The sequence below is a fragment of the Megalopta genalis genome, chromosome 7 (genome assembly GCF_051020955.1).
Source record: "Megalopta genalis isolate 19385.01 chromosome 7, iyMegGena1_principal, whole genome shotgun sequence".
NCBI lineage: Eukaryota > Metazoa > Arthropoda > Insecta > Hymenoptera > Halictidae > Megalopta > Megalopta genalis.
In genome coordinates this window covers 3,579,402-3,597,303 of record NC_135019.1, presented here as the reverse complement: position 1 = coordinate 3,597,303, position 17,902 = coordinate 3,579,402, and the positions used below count along the sequence as shown (strand labels likewise).

At 44.5% G+C, this 17,902-nt stretch overlaps 2 protein-coding genes across 3 annotated transcripts in view; one reads left to right on the top strand and one right to left on the bottom strand.

The window, feature by feature from the left end:
• Nucleotides 1-17,902, bottom strand: part of LOC117229184 (ELAV-like protein 1) — a 134,613-nt gene that overhangs the window by 108,928 nt on the left and 7,783 nt on the right. The window lies entirely within an intron of this gene.
• Nucleotides 9,590-16,262, top strand: LOC117229181 (cytosolic carboxypeptidase 6). The gene is made up of 6 exons (XM_076523527.1): nucleotides 9,590-9,647; nucleotides 10,028-10,464; nucleotides 11,362-11,801; nucleotides 12,276-12,479; nucleotides 12,593-13,141; nucleotides 15,177-16,262. Exons 1-6 carry the CDS (start codon nucleotides 9,590-9,592, stop codon nucleotides 15,511-15,513), a joined length of 2,025 nt encoding a protein of 674 aa, XP_076379642.1. The 3' UTR covers nucleotides 15,514-16,262.

Here is a 17,902-nt window from a genome sequence, read left to right as displayed (position 1 = left end):
AATAACATAATAATAATAATAATAATGATAATTTTATAATATAACATTTACGGATATCATAAAAATGGGAGTGAGAGACATCTATAACTGAAATCGCCAATTACTTAGTTGCCACACCAATAGTTGCTCATCTAATTTTTATTGGCCGGTGACGTTGGCGCCGGGTATCGTCGCGATTTTAACGACGTGCCCCGTAGGGCCGCGGAAATATTTGGGCGCTCGCGTCGCGCCGCGATTCGCTTCCCAACGGCATAACGTTGCGTAAGTTCGAAGCGATGTTTCGTTAACCCCTTCGGTGGAATCGACGAGTCGCGGGCGCAAACAATTTCTGCGCCGAACTCGAATTTCATCGCGATTAAAAAACTATTTTAAATCGAAATAAATCGACTTATTAAATTGGATTAAATCGAGTTTATACTATTTTATAAACGAATTAAGCTATTATTATATATATTATTATATTATTATAATATTATTATTATTATATTATTATAATATTATTATTATTATATTATTATAATATTATTATTATTATATTATTATTATTATAATATTATTATTATTATATTATTATTATTATAATATTATTATTATTATATTATTATAATATTATTATTATTATATTATTATTATATATTATTATATTTTTATTTCACAAACTATTTCAATTCCTTTTTAACATCGTTTATTCTCTCATAATTCGAGAATTCCACGCACTTATGGCAAAATTGTATAGGTACAATTTCAATTATGTCAAGAGAATTTTGTTCTTCATCTTCTTGTAACTCAAAAAGGATATTTCTCAATTTTTATTTACTTCATTATTGATCAATACTACTTCATTTTCGTTACTCTATTAATCTGTTTCATTACAAATGGAATAGCGTCCACGTTTACACAGAATATTAATTATAAAACAGCTTAACAAAATAATAAAAATAAAGTAATACAAATAAAGTAATATAATTATTAATTATAAAGTAAATAAATGGGAGAGCGAGAGACATCGATAACTGAAATCGGCAATTACTTAGTTGCCAAACCCAATAATAATCGATCTCCGTTTTGCCGGCTCCGGTCTGGATACCGCGGGACCGAAGGCATGGAAACCGAACCGGAGGACTGTGTGGCGGCCCGGCGGCGGAGGGTGCAACGAACCCGAGGAGGGCCGAGGCCGCCCCGGGACGCGGGTTAGTCGAAATCGTGGAAAAGAAGAAACGGTCGTGGGGTCGAGGGTTCGTAGGTGCTCGAGGCGTTATCGATTCAACAATGCCAAGGAAACCGAGGGCGGAAGTGCCGGCCGGCCCCGGTGTCACCGGTGGTCCGCCAAGTTGCGGCACTAGTTGTGGACCGGTTCGGGACAAGTCGGAGCCACCGTCCCGCTCTCGATATGTCCGACGCCGAGGAGACTGGTACGTACATGCCCGATCCGTCTTTGAGAGTTCGTAACAAGCTTCGGAAAGCTTCGGGGGAAGGGCCGCCTTGTGGTCTTCGTGACTGGAACGCGAGCAGGTTAACACGTACCATCGGCGTGTTCGCGCGCATTACCGCCGGCCTACACGTATCCGCACACGTATATATCACACATCCGTGGGCACACGTACACGTCCGACGAACGTACACACGGACACCCGCGGGGGCCGCGAGTGTATCTCGACGTCGTTTCCGATGGATCTCCAGTGATCCGTCAAGTCGATCGACGAGTCACGCGAGGATCATCGCGCGGAGCCGGATCGCGCGCTCTTGCACACCCTGACATTTGCCCCAAGGTGGTTCCTCCGCCGAGGTGCGCCCCGGCCCGGCCAGCACCACGACATATCGCCGTGAATTCCTGCGAATCCGCTTCCCGAAATCGTTCTCCGTTGCCGAAATCGTCCTTCGTGCTTCTCGCGCAACCTCCAGCGTACACTTAATTTCCGCCGAGATCAACGTTCTCGCGCGCCGATCGTTATTAATCGTGCAAAGCACGTCTGAGAGACGTGGTCGGATAATCGGGACATAAATGATTATTACGTCTGAGGAACGTGGTGAAAAGATCGGGATGGAAATGATTATCACGTCTGAGAGACGTGGTCAGATAATTGGGACAGAAATGATTATCACGTCTGAGAGACGTGGTCGAAAGACTGGGCAAGAAATGATTGTCACGTTTGAGAGACGTGGTCAAGAGATCAGTCCAAAAATGATTATCACGCTTAAGAGACGTGGTCAAAAGATCGGGCCAAAAATCATTATCACGTCCGAGAGACGTGGTCAAATAATCGGTCCAAAAATGATTATCACGTCTGAGAGACGTGGTCAAAAGATTGAGCTAGAAATAATTATCACGATTGAGAGACGTGGTCAAAAGATCGGTCCAAAAATGATTATCACGTCTGAGAGACGTGGTCAAAAGATCGGGCCAAAAATCATTATCACGTCCGAGAGACGTGGTCAAATAATCGGTCCAAAAATGATTATCACGCCTAAGAGACGTGGTCAAAAGATTGAGCTAGAAATAATTATCACGATTGAGAGACGTGGTCAAAAGATCGGTCCAAAAATGATTATCACGCCTGAGAGACGTGGTCAAAAGATCAGGCCAAAAATCATTATCACGTCCGAGAGACGTGGTCAAATAATCGGTCCAAAAATGATTATCACGCCTAAGAGACGTTGTCAAAAGATCAGTCCAAAAATGATTATCACGCCTAAAAGACATGGTCGAAAGATCAGGCCAAAAATCACTATCACGTCTGAGAGACGTGGTAAAAAGCGCCACACGTTCTTGAAACTTAAATCGTAGGGCAAAGGGTTAAGTCCAATTCGAACGCCCTCGTCGGAGGTTTCGGTTGCACTCGGAGACCCCGAAGGATGCTCCCCTAATTTGTCCACCGTTCTTCGTTTTTCGGAATTTACTCGACGAGCCGATTTCGTTGGAAAATCGATAAAAAAATCCGAATTCATCGATACGTCTGCGCGCCGTACGAGAAGATCGATTCCAATCGATGGAATCGAATTGGAGCTCGAATCGCTCGATACTTCTCGTGCCGAGCAACAATTCTGGCATTCGTCCAGCCAGTTTTACGTTTCCGTTCCACGTTTTCCATTGGTATTTCATTGCGAGCGTTTTGCAAACGCTTCGATCCGGGATTTCACTTCGTAGATAGCAACAATTTCGTTCGCGCTAAAAGCGGCTACGGTCGCGATTAAATTATCGGCGTTCTATCGGTGAGTTTTGAACGGTTGCCGAGAACGTGACAAAAATTGAACGGGAAACAGAAATAATAGACGAGCTAATGAAACGGGCGCCGAAATTGGTCCAAGAAACGATTAAAAACGCGGCGGACGTGTTGCCGAAAAGAAACTTCGATTCTCTTTTATAAAATTGACGTCATTTTTCATTATTTCTTGAACCAATTTCGGCATACGTTTTATTAGCTCGTCTATTATTTCTGTTCCCATTCAATTTATTAAACATATGTAATATAATATTAATAATATGACAATAATAATATATATGTATAATAGTAATATAATATTATTATATATAAAATTAAACAGATCTGAGAAACCGATAGGAAATTCTCTCTTATAATTTCTTCAATATATATAATCTTAATATAATTATATTATTAATATAATAATAATAATTTAACAATAATAATATAATAATATTATTATATATAAAATTAAACAGATCTGAGAAACCAATAGGAAATTCTTATAATTTCTTCAATATATATAATCTACTTGTTACAATTTCATAAAATTATATTTAAATGAAATCGAAGAAATTATACGAATTTCGTATCGGTTTCCCAGATCTGTTTAATATTCTGTACGTGTCCTAATTCTTTTAGAGGGGGATGAACATACTTATCAGAAACCACACTGTGAAAACAAAAATTCTACAGACTGAAAAAAATTATGCAATTTGAAACAATACTAATCCCAAGCATTAGCGATCGCTAGACTGCAGATCTCTAAACAAAATAAGTTTTCCTCATTAATTGCAAGATGCCATTTATTCCCTCCCTTGGTAATTTCAATTACACATTAACGCGATAATATTAGGTCTACCGGAAAGTTCTGTCCGATAGTGTCACTTCAAGTTTCAATCCGTATGCACATGTTGATTCGAGACATATATGACTATCTCTCTTTATCGTTGCATTTACACACATGTACTCTCCTAAATAAACTGAAACAAAGATGTCTCGTGTCATTATTAAGCGAGACGCGATCGTGAAAACATGGCTACCGATGATAATGCCAGACCACACGCTGCTTTGGCGACTCAGAGCTAGGCTGGGAAATTCTGTCGCATCCACCATACTCCCCAGACCTAGCACCCTCCGACTATCACTTGTTTCTCTCTTTGCAAAACTTTTTACAGGAAAAAGAATTCAAAACCGAAGCCGATGTCGATCAAGCACTAGTTGAGTTCTTCGCCTCTAAAAATAAATCATTTTTTAAAAATGACATTTACAAGTTGCCATCGCGCTGGCAAGAAGTCATAAGTAACGATGGAAAGTATATTCTACAATAAACATTATCAAATGTATGAAAATTGTGTTATATCTCAATTCAAAAACGGACAGAACTTTCCGGTAGACCTAATATTTTCAAATTGTTTCAAAACGTTTCTCCATAAACGCGTAAAACACGCAGCCCACCAGTGATCAGAACTTCGAGCGACAACATCGCAGAAGCGATAACATCGCACGCGACTTGCGGCGTTCTTCTTCGCGGCGACAAAGTTCTCGCTCGAAGTATCCCTTGTTAGCTTAACGACCGAAGTTACCGTATCGGTATCTTCACGAGCGGGCCGATAGCCGTCTACGATTTAGCACGAGTTTAGTGGCGCGCGTTATCGTCGGTCCCGTTCCTCGTCTTCCCGTTCACGACGATTGTCCCCGTCCCTCCCGGCCGGCCCGCCCTTGTTCTGCTTTTAATTGCCCTCCGCGAACCTGTCGGATCCCGGTCCCCCTCGAATCCGTCGCGAATCCGTCGAGATTACAGCAAATTCTCTCTCTAATTGACGTTTGGATTGTACACAAAAATGGACAATTTGGGAAGAGGAGATACGATTGTTCGAGCCTCGCTGCGTGTTTTTGTAGTCACGGTTGTCAACGAAAGGAGCCGCGAGGTAATAATTGTATCTGTTGCCGAATTGTCTATTTTTGCGTGTCTATTTTGAGCGCGGATTAGGGAGAACTTGTTGTATTTGGAACGCAGAATCGAGAAACGAGCGATTTATTTTCCGAAGCATCGATTAAATCGTTATTCGAACTCGAGATTTCTTGGAAACCGTCGAGCTTTAACCCTCTGCCAACACCCAAAAAAATTGAAGAATTTCTTATTCGATCGAATTGCGTACAATCTGAGTGCGAATTAGAGAGAATTTGTGGTATTTTGAACGCTGAGTCGTCAAACGAGCGATTTCTTGTCCGAAGCATCGCTTGAACCGCCGTTCGAACTCGAGATTTCTTGGCAGCCATTGCATTTTCACCCTCCGCAGGCACCCAAAAAATTAAAGTATTTCTTATTCAATCGAATTGTACACAATTTGAGCGCAAATTATGGAAAATTTGCTACATTTATACGAAGCATCGCTTGAACCGTCATTCGAACTCGAGATTTCCTGGAAACCATCGCGTTTTAACCCTCTACAGGCACCTAAAAAAATAAAGTATTTCTTATTCGATCTAATTGCGCACAATCTGAGCGCGAATTACAAAAAATTTACCCTACACCGAGAATCTCTTACGTCCCGGGGCCATCACGGACCACCGAAACGTGATCGCGACGGCACGGCACACATTCTGCCGGCTGAATCGCGAGAAAGAAGAAAGGGGAGAAGAAAGGGGTGAGTGGTGCTCGTCCCGTCGCGGGCAAGGTGTTGCCACCGTGAAAGTCACTCGTGCCCTTTCGCCCGTGAAACGAGGGTAATAAGCGTCGAAAATTTGGTCACTTAGAAACCCGAGAACGGCCTGCGGGTACAGTCGCCTGCGAAACCGGGATGACGAGGGTGTAGGATTCGGCGCTGAAACGGGGCAACGCCGACATTTGCGCGGTCGGAAGCGATTCGCGCGGGTCTGGGAATGTCGCGGGAAAGGGTTAAGGGTCTGCGAGAGAGTTTTCGAAGAACTGAGAATTTTGGAGAGTTTCCAAAGAACTGAGAATTTTTCGGGAGAGTTTCCAAAGAACTAGAAAATTTTCGACAAAATTTCCGAAGAACTGAGAATTTTTTGAGAGTTTTCAATGAACTGAGAATTTTTGAGAGATTCCAAAGAACTGAGAATTTTGGAGAGCTCCCAAAGAACAGAATTTTTCGGGAGAGTTTCCTAAGAATTGAAAATTTTCGGAAGAGTTCCCGAAGAACTGAGAATTTTCGAGAGTTTCTGAAGATCTGAGAATTTTCGACAGAATTTCTCAAAAACTGAGAATTTTCGAAAGTTTCCAAAGAACTGAAAATTTTCGGGAGAGTTTCCAAAGAACTGGGAATTTTCGACAAAGTTTCCGAAGAACTGGGAATTTTCGACAAAATTTCCGAAGAACTCAGAATTTTTGAGACTTTCCAAAGAGAACTGAGAATATTCGACAGAGTTTTCGAAGATCTGAGAATTTTCGAGAGTTTCCGGAGAACTGAGAACTTTCGAGAGAGTTCCCGAAGAACTGAGAATTTTTGAGACTTTCCAAAGAGAACTGAGAATATTCGACAGAGTTTTCGAAGATCTGAGAATTTTCGAGAGTTTCCGGAGAACTGAGAACTTTCGAGAGAGTTCCCGAAGAACTGAGAATTTTCGAGAGTTTCCAAAGAACTGAGAATATTCGACAAAGTTTCCGAAGAACTGAGAATTTTCGAGAGTTTCCAAAGAACTGAGAATATTCGACAAAGTTTCCGAAGAACTGAGAATTTTCGACAAAATTTCCGAAGAACTGAGAATTTTGGAGAGTTTCCAAAGAACTGAGAATTTTTCGGGAGAATTTCCTAAGAACTGAGAATATTCGGGAGAGTTTCCAAAGAACTGAGAATATTCGGGAGTTTCCAAAGAACTGAGAATTTTCGACAGAGTTTCCCAAAAACTGAGAATTTTGGAGAGCTTCCAAAGAATTGAGAATTTTTCGGGAGAATTTCCTAAGAACTGAGAATTTTGTAGAGTTTCCAAAGAGAACTGAGAATTTTCGGGAGTTTCCAAAGAACTGAGAATTTTCGACAGAGTTTCCCAAAAACTGAGAATTTTGGAGAGCTTCCAAAGAATTGAGAATTTTTCCGGAGAATTTCCTAAGAACTGAGAATTTTGGAGAGTTTCCAAAGAGAACTGAGAATTTTCGGGAGAATTTCCGAAGAACAGAGATTTTTCGAGAATTTCCGAAGCACTGAGAATTTTCAAGAGAGCTTGCGAAGACAGAGTTCGCTAAAAATCGGCAATCCCGTTTGGGTCGCGGATCAGGTGGTCTACCGAGTTTCGCCATTGAAGGAGAACCGAGTCACTGTCGGTCAGTAGCATTGACTATAGCCGCAAAGTTCACGGAGCTGGTTTTACCCTGCCGGTCCGGTGAATCATTGATAACGAAGCCGCCGCTATCCCCGCTGCGAGCCGCTATAAGCACGGTCGTTCGTTCGGGCCGCGACTCTATTCCCGTTTCTTAGGTTCGTTCCACCGTCGATAATGAACGTAGAACTACCACCTACCGGATTGCGTCATTTACGATAACGCGACGCACGATGCAAGACGCACACGACACCGCACACGCTATTTCACGATGGAAATAGGCACGCCGTGTCGGCTGGATTTAGCATTGTCCAACGCCGACGCTATGTATCTTTCAAAGGGAAAAGAGAGAACGGCGGGGTGCTGCACGTGACAGGCCGTAGGCTCGTAGCGGAACGGTGACGTGTCGTTACCTTCGAAGGTTCGCAACGACTGTTAACCCTTTCATGGGCGAGATACGAATTTTCAAGATGGCGGCACTTTTCGGCGGTGGGAATATTCGAGCCTGGTGTCCGTAAGCGCGGTAAAAGTGGGTGAGAAGCTTAGTTGGAAGGGTTGTGTGAAAGGGTCGAGGAATGTAGGAAACCTTCGAAGAGCCTCGGCGAACTGCTAGGAACCAGGAGGTTCTAACCTTGTCGAGTAACCTTGACAGTGAAAGTTCTCTGGGGAGCTGGAGAAGGGTCGAAAGACGATTGTAACTCGGTGACTGATGCGACTTAATAAATTATTAATAATGAAATGATATATTCGGTAAATATTTGGTCAATAATCTTATCTGTAATAATTGTGATACTGGATAGAAAAATAGAATAATAAATTTTATAGTCAATAAATATATATTTTTTAAACGAACTTAACCGTACGAATTGAAAATTATAGCACTGGATATAAAAAGAGAATAATAAATTTTATATTCAAGAAATATAAAATATATATAAAAATTATATATAAATATAATATAAAAAGAGAATAATAAATTTTATATTCAAGAAATATATTTAAAAATATTTTAAAAATTATAACACTGAATATAAAAAAAGAACAATGAATGTTATATCCAGTAACTATACTTTTAACGAACTTATCCGTACGAATTAAAAATGACAACACCGAATATAAAGAAGGAATAATAAATGTTATATCTTAATAACTATATTTTTAACGAACTTATCCACCCAAATTAAAAATTATAACACCGAATATACCGAACCAATAGTAAAACAAAGTAAAACAAAAATAAAGCTGAAAATCGTAGCAACTAATTTCCTGGCGGAGACGATTCGACGCCGTGTTCGAATAAAAATTCAACGATCTCCGAGATCTAATTCGCTTAAATAAAAAGAAAAGAACGACCAGCCACAAGCTAAGAACTAATTAACCCGCTTAATCATCGAATTCCACGGGGGTGCGGATCGATGGATCCAGTCTCCGGCGGAGATCCAAGCGGTACAACCAGTCCGCCGAGGCGGCGATGGAACTTCCGAGAACCGGTGGAACAACCGGGGTGCACCGGCGAACTTTTTCCTTCCGACGGTTTCGTGACCAGAAGCAACAGCTTCGTAAGCGGCCGCGGCACGTTCCATCGTTCCCACGTGATCGCGCGGAGATTAGAAACGGCGGAAGACCTAGATAACCGCGCTCGGATCCGTCCGTCCCCCCTCCCTCCACCCTCCTAATGGACCTCCTTAATTTCGACTTCGATTCCGAGTCGGATACCGGTCCCGCGATTTTCGGGCCGCGTTACGTGACCGCGGAACGGAATCTCGGTGCCGTTTATGATAGCGGGACGAGCTGTCGAGCGGCCACGAAGAGATCTCTGACGCGTGGCAGCCACGCGAATCCCCGGCAAACCCGATTCCCTGACTCGGGCCGGATAGAACCGCGCGAAATCACGAACACGGGCCGCCGAGAGATTCCTCGCACGAGAACCGACACGAGAATTAACCGTAACGTGCTGATCCAACGGCACGAGCGCGGTCGTTTCGGAGTTATCCGCGTAGGTGGAACCGAAGCACACCCACGGCAGACCTTTCGGCTAGGCCTGGCCGCGGAGTCAGTCGATTCGCGCGTCTTCTGCCCGGTGGAACACCGATCCCTGCCCTGCGAGGATGGCACTCACCGATGGCCGAGACCCGCTCGAGCACACCAGCCTCTACCAAAGAGCCGGTTCGAACAGCCTAGTTTATTCTTTTCGAGTTCTCCATGTCCCAAGTTCTCTATTTCATCGTCGTCGACTCGTGAAATCACGCGTCGACCCGTTGCTAACGATCCGCGGAATCGAGAAATCGAACACATTCGGATTTATCAGGGCTTTGTCAGAGTTTTAGCAGAGTTTTAGCAGAGTTTTAGCAGAGTTCTATCAGAGTTTCCGTCGAATTCCAGTCCGGCTTTTACTAAAAATCTTGCAACGATCGCGCGATGGCCGTTCAAAATCGAGAAGTCGAACTTTCTGATTGATTTTATTTATATTCGGATTTATTATTTTAGTCCGGTTTCTACCAAAAATCTTGCGACGATCGCACGACGAGATGATCCGTTTGCGACAGGTCCCCGCGCGAAGGCCGTTTCACGGAATACGAAAAGAGTCGGGCGCTCCAGCTGCGAACTTATTGTTGCAGACAGCGAGGACAGCGACACGGAGGGCGGCCTCGGCAACGTGAACAAGATGATCATGCGACCGCCGGGTCACAGCGGGAAGGCGAAGAAGGGTCACATTTGCTTCGACGCATCCTTCGAGACCGGCAACCTCGGCAGGGTCGATCTGATCTCGGAGTTCGAGTACGATCTGTTCATCAGACCGGACACCTGCAATCCTCGGCTAAGGCTGTGGTTCAACTTCACGGTGGACAACGTGAAGGCCGAGCAACGCGTCGTTTTTAACATCGTCAACATATCGAAGAGCGCGAACCTGTTTCGCAACGGGATGACGCCGTTGGTCAAGAGCAGCACCAGGTCCAAGTGGCAGAGGATACCCAGGGACCAGGTGAGCTGATTCGAAATTTGGGACTCGCGATCTTAGGAGGAAATTGAGTCGAATAGATCGGGAAACCCCGGATCTTTCGCTTGCCGGGTCATTTAAAATTATTATTTCTCTATATATATACAGGATGTCGCAAAAATGTCTCGCAATCCGGAAATATGGGTTCTTCGCGTCATTTGAAGTAACTTTTTCCTTAGCGAAAATTCAATCCGAGGCTTCGTTTACGAGTTACTAACGAAAAACGGTGACCAATCGGAGAGCGAATGCGACCGGCGCCCCGCCCTCGCCGCGTCGCGCCGGCCGTCTGGCGCAGCGGCAGTGGTCGCGAGGGCGGGGCGTCAGCCGTGCGCGATCGCTCGTTGGTCAGTGTTTTTCATTAATAACTCGTAAACGAAGCCGCGGATTGCATTTCCGCTGAGGAAAAAGTTGCTTCGAATGACCTGAGGAACCCTCCATTTCCGTATCACGAGGCAGATTTTTGTTACATCCTGTACATATATATAGAAAGCTTAAATAATATAATAATAAAGCTTCTGAACCAATGATCTTTCACAATAAATGCCTTAATACTTTTATAAAAAGAATGACGACTAGTATAATAAAAAACACATATATATTCCATTTAAAAAAATAAATATGAGTTTCGTATGACCTCGATGCGTTCGTTTAGACAAATCCGATTGATATCAGATCACGCGCCCCCTGAGACCATTCGAATCCCGTTGGAAACATTTTTTAGTATCGTCGACGGTTTCGATGATATTCGACTGGATCGATTTAAACGGATCACCCCGTAGAACCCAACATCGGCGAATCTAGCGTGAAGAACACGTAAAAAATACGCCGGACTCCTATACACGACCTTCTCGCTAAACTCACGCCGCCGACATCGTCGCACAGGTGTTCTACTACAAGTCGGCGCAACACCAGAACCACTACGTGCTCAGCTTCGCGTTCTCGTTCGACCGCGAGGAGGACGTCTACCAGTTCGCGCTGACCTACCCGTACTCCTACAACCGGTACCTGGCGCACCTGGACAATCTCTGCACCAGGATCGCGTGCACCAAGCGAGAGACGCTGGCCACGTCCATACAGAAACGGAAGATCGAGCTGATCACGATAGCATCGCACATGGAGGACTCGCAGCAGGAGCGTTCCAGAAAGGTGGTGGTGATCCTGGCGAGGGTGCACCCGGGCGAGTCGCCCTCGTCTTTCGTCTGCCAGGGTCTGATGGACTTTCTGGTCAGCTGCCATCCGATCGCTCAGGTCCTCAGAAACTACGTGGTCTTCAAGATAGTCCCGATGATGAACCCCGACGGGGTATTCCTCGGTAATTACAGGTTTGTAACAGCTCTGATGGATCACCCTGTATATACAGAGCGTTCCGAAAATGTCTCGCGATACGGGAATAGAAGGTTCTTCGCGTCATTCGAAGCAACTTTTTCCTCAGCGAAAATGCAATCCGAGGCTTCGTTTACGAGTTATTCACGAAAAACACTGACCAACGAGCGATCGCGCACGGCTGACGCCCCGCCCTCGCGACCACTGCCGCTGCGCCAGACGGCCGGCGCGACGCGGCATTGGCGCGGCGAGGGCGGAGCGCCGGCCGCGCTCGCTCTCCGATTGGCCACCGTTTTTCGTGAATAACTCGTAAACGAAGCCTCGGATCGCATTTTCGCTGAGGGAAAAGTTGTTTCGAATCACTTCAGGAACCTCCCATTTCAGTATCGCGAGACGTTTATTGGGACACCGTATAGAATTCATCGATATGCACAAGGGAATGCACGAGAGAGATCGATCGATCGGTTTCGAAGGTCCACGGCCCTGGGAGCAGATCTGAACCGAGCGTGGAACAAGATATCCGACTGGCTGCACCCAGCGCTGGTGGCCATCAAACCAATGCTGAAGAACCTCGACAAGAACCTCCGCACCCCGTTGGACTGCGTTCTGGACCTGCACGCGCACACGAACGCCACGGGCTTGTTCATCTACGGGAACACCTACGACGACGTGTACAGGTAACTCCGACCGGTTCTACGGATCCCTCTGTCGCGCGGTTTGCGGCAAGTCGGCCCGGCAATTTGCGGAAAGTGTGTTGCGCTTGTCTAACCGACGGCTGCCAGCCTCTCAGGTACGAGAGGCACATCGTTCTGCCGAAGTTGCTGGCGCAACACGCGCAGGACTACGAGATCGGGAACACGATGTACAATCAGGACTCGCACAAGTCCGGCACAGCGAGGCGCTATCTCTGCTCCATTCTGAAGGAGCACGTCAACTGCTACAGCATCGAGGTGTCCATGTACGGTTACAACAGGAAAGCGGCGTCCGGTATACTACCGTACACGGAGGAGGGCTGTATCCTTTCTCGATCTTATCACTCTCTCCCCCACCACCCCTCGCGCACACACTCTCCATTATTCCGAGAACACCCGTTCGATTCGTTTGAAAGTTCGACGCGACTTCACTGGAAAATCGTATCCGTAGATTACAGAATCGGCCGGAATCTGGCCCGTGTGTTCTTAGACTACTACAAGCTGGTGGGCCTGATCCCGGCGGGCCTTCCCGATCAACCGTCCGCGAAGAAATCGCGGCAATCGAGGCCGAGATATCGGGTGCCCAGGGAGCCACGGCCGAGGACCTCCAGGACACCCGCGCCTGTCCACCTCGCCAGCATACACGAGTAAGTTGAACCGTTGTACTTGACCCGTTTCACCTTCGAGTGAACGCGAGGAATTTACAGTAATGTCTCTCTAATTGACGCTCGGATTGTTTACAAAAATGGACAATTTGGGAAGAGGAGATACGATTGTTCGAGCCTTGTGGCTCGTTTTTTTATGGTGAAACGAGCCGCAAGGCTTGAATAATCGAATCTCCTCTTCCCAAATTGCCTAATTTTGTGGACAATCTGAGCGTCAATTAGAGAGACATTACTGTACAGTAATGTCTCCCTAATTACACGATTATTATTACTTTTATATTATACGATTGTATACGGAAATATATTATAATTCATAGTCATCGATTTCAGAATCATAATCGATATTTCCGTATTACAGTAAATTCTCCCTAATTCACCCTCAAGCTTGAACACAAGAATGGACAATTTGGGAAGCGGAGATGCGATTATTATTTACGATTATTATTACTTTTATATTATACGATTGCATACGGAAATATATTATAATTCATAGTCATCGATTTCAGAAACATAATCGATATTTCCATATTACAGTAAATTCTCCCTAACTCACCCTCAAGCTTGTACACAAAAATGGACAATTTGGGAAGCGGTGATGCGATTATTATTATACGATTATTATTATTATTATTATTATTATTTTTACATTATACGATTATATACAAAAATACACTATAATTCATAGTCTTCGATCGGCAACAATTATAAAAAAACGAGCCGCGAGGCACAATCGTACCTCCCCTTCCCAAATTATCCATTCTTCTTTCCAAGCCGAGGATCAATTTGCAAGAATTTACTATACCTCGGTCACGGAATTTACTATACTTCGCCGAAATAACAGATCACACACCAGAATAAAATCCCTATACACGACACAACGATAGCAACCAATTCCGGATCCGATAAAACTGAAAAATGTTCCGCGCTATTTTCACGCTGCTCGAAGCGTGCGAATACCCGCGCGAGCCTTCGTTTTTTCCGCCGGATATTCGACTCGAAATCTAGAAACTCTCGTTCGCGTCGACTAGAATCGACGTTAGAATCGTTTAACCCTTAAATGCATATTGTTGCCAGTCGTCTACATTCCAGTTCCACTGAATTTTATTCAAAAACCCGAGTATGTGCGTTTCCGAACACACGTTGATAACAATAGACAATAGACCATGTGCGAAATAGAAGACTTGATATTACTTTTGGCGAGTAAGTTATATGTTTTTTGACATTTGAATGTGCTGGGTGATAACCTTCAATGTGTTACTCGGTGAGTTATTTTCTTTTTTCAAGTTTCACGGACTGAGTGCAATCAAATGCGAGGTTGCTTTGTGTCGCAACAAAAATCGCAATTGCTTTGCCTCATTTCATTTATAAATAATGTGAAAATTCCTATGTACTAATAGATAATATAAATACACGACCATTTGTTTACGTCTACGATAATTTTAGTAATAAACGCGTATTGTTGCCAAAAGTCTGCATACAACTTTTTTTCAAAGAAAATAAATATACTCAATATTATTACCTAGATTTTTATTATATTATTTTATATCATTACCTAGATTTTTATTATATTATTTTATATTATCACCTAGATTCTTATTATATTATTTTATATTATTACCTATTTATTTATATTATTTATTACCTACTATATTACCATTATATTACCATATTTATTACCGATTATATTATATTATTTATTACCTATTATACTACCATTACATATTACCATATTTATTAACTATTATATCATATTATTTATTACCTATCATATTACTATTACATTACCATATTTATTACCTATTATATTATATTATTTATTACCCACTTATTTCATATTATATTTTATATTATTACCTAGATTACCTACGACAACATTCCTACAAAAAAACGATTTTCCAAAATTCAAAACAAAAGAATCATGCATTTAAGGGTTACAAGAGGGTGCTTTCGAAACGGTGGTTCGCGAGAATGAATTTGCAAAGGGTGCCGCCGGGATTGACGGCGGTTCGATCGGCAGATACTTCCAGGAGGAGGCAGCGGACCCGCCGGCGAGCGGCGGTTACCGATCGATGAGCGGCACGCGGATGAGCCAGCTTGGGACCGGAAGTGGCAGTGGAAGTGGAAGTGGAAGTGGCAGTGGAAGTGGAACGGGCGTCGGCGGGTGCAGGAACCGGAGCTACAGGTTCCGGAGCCCCGGGGCACCGCTCGTCGGGGTACAGCCTCTGTCGAGACATCCCGTCGAGCCGAGGCTCACCATTATCGATTTCAATCAGCTGACGAGGGGCGGTCTGGAGCTGGCTACCAGCAAGAACAGGGTAAAGGTTCCGCGGAAACCGGCCAAGACGAACAGATAGCGACTGTCGAGGCTCGCCGGACCGTCGCCGTCCGCGAACAGACAGGTGCGACCACCGCACGAAACCTTTCGAAACCTTTCGAGACCCATCTGAAACCCTCCAAAAAAAAAATCTCCCTCGAAATCTTTCGCAACATTTCCGAAACTCCGCGGGACCTTCGCTTTCAAAATATTTCGAAACGCGCTGGGACGGCCAGCTCGGAGCCGAACGAAGCGGTCGCCGGGAATCTAATTAATTTGCCGTGTTTTGCGGCCGCGCGCGCAATCGTTCGCGTGACCGAGGCGACGAACGACGGAATTTTCCTCGAACTATAACGCGGCCGGGTGCGTTGGAAGAGCTTGCGACTGCGAGCGGCGACTTTTCCGACGCTTCGTTTCGGTTCGTTTTCGTCGAACGAACGAGAAAAATGTCGACGAAAACGTCGTGGAAAACTTCGAAGAGATCTACGGTGAAAGAAAATTTTGCTGAAATATCTTTGTCGTGTTATTTTCAACTTGTCGCAATTGTTAACCCTCGCGCAAACCCACCCCTTGGGTGCTCGGCCACCCGTTTGTCGCGTTTCCCTCGACAAATGAGCCGTTTATTTCGAAAGTGGCATAAGTCACTTTGTTTTTAAGTCGATATATTTAAGAGTTTGCGTTTGAACACGTTTCAAAATATGGATGCTAACTTTCGAGAAGATTTACTTGTATTTGTTATCTCAGGATACTGATATTTTTCTCAATAATAATAAATAATAAATACTGCGAGCGGCGACTTTTCTCCGTTGCTTCGTTTCGTTTTCGTCGGATGAACGAGGAAAACGTCAACAAAAACGTCGACGAAAACGTCGAGAACAATTTCGAAGTGATCTATGGTGAATGAAAATTTTGCTGAAATATTTTTGTGATGTTATTTTCTACTCGCCGCAATTTTTTAAAATTCTACTCGCGCGAACTCACCCCTTGGGTGCTCGGCCACCCATTTGTCGCGTTTCCCTCGACAAATGAGCCGTTTATTTAAAAGTGGCATAAGTCACTTTGTTTTATATGGATGCTGACTTTCGAGAAGATTTACTTGTATTCGTTATCTCAGGACACTGATATTTTTCTCAGTATAAATAATTTCGTATAAACATTAAAAAATCACCACTTTTCATTACGGTAAAGTGACTTATACCATTTTCAAAATGAACGGTTCAAATTCTGCTCTCGAGATATCGGAAAACCCGTTGCGACTGCGAGCAGCGACTTCTCCGTCGCTTCGTTTCGTTTTCGTCGGACGAACGAGAAAAACGTCTACAAAAACGTCTACAAAAACGTCGAGAAAAACTTCGAAGCGATCTACGGTGAATGAAAATTTTGCTGAAATATTTTTGTGATGTTATTTTCTACTCGCCGCAATTGTTAACCCTCGCGCGAACCCACCCCCTGGGTGCTCGCCACCCGTTTGTCGCGTTCCCCTCGACAAATTCTGCTCTCGAGATGTCGGAAAACCCGTTGCGACTTCTTCGAGCGCTATATCGCGTCGACATTTTATGTGCACACGATGCGTGCACGGCTGCGAAGCTGCGAAAACGCCGAGAGAACTCGACGCATTTTATTCGATAACGAACGGCGTCCCGTCAGGACTGTCGTCGCGGACGGAATTCGCAGGACACAGAACACGAGAGGCATGCATTTTTAGCAATCACAACACCGACACCCTCGAACGATTACCAACGAGCGTTCCTCGATCCAGATCGAGGATCCAGATCGCGTCGTCGATGGACGCTGAATCCGTGCTCGACGTTTCTACCGGACGCGCTCCGCTCGACGTTTCCGCGCGAGAGACGTAAGCGAGAACGACGAGAATACAGATAAACAAAGATAACATCGAGGAGTAAAGTCCGTCGAATTTAACCGCAAAAACGAGGACAAGATCGGAACGTTCTCATCCCGAAATCGGTCGATCGAATCTCACGAACACTGTTACACCACGGCGATGTCTGTCTTATTTCCCGATTTCACGATTTACAGAAACGAAGCACACGATTCGCGGGTGAAAGAGAGATCGAGGATCTCGTCCGAGGGTGATGCTTCATGGAAATCGTTCGCGTTGACTGTACCAACTCATCATAATCCACAATTTCTGTTCCGCGAGCCGGCGATGGAGTTCGCGGTTTTCCATCGAATTCGAGCGAAGCGAAAGCTGTTCGAACACAGAACGCGGAGATACGCGAAAGCTCGAACGTATAAAACAGCTTTTTGAAGAGCGACAGCGAACGAGATCGCTTCTCGCGGACGCGCCGCGTGTTGTTCTACTCGCTGGGAAGCGCGAACGCGTCGACGCTGCGACGATCCTGACGGATCGAAGAGGGATGCACACCCTGTAGAGGAAATTGCTGAACGATTTTGGAACGATTTTTAGC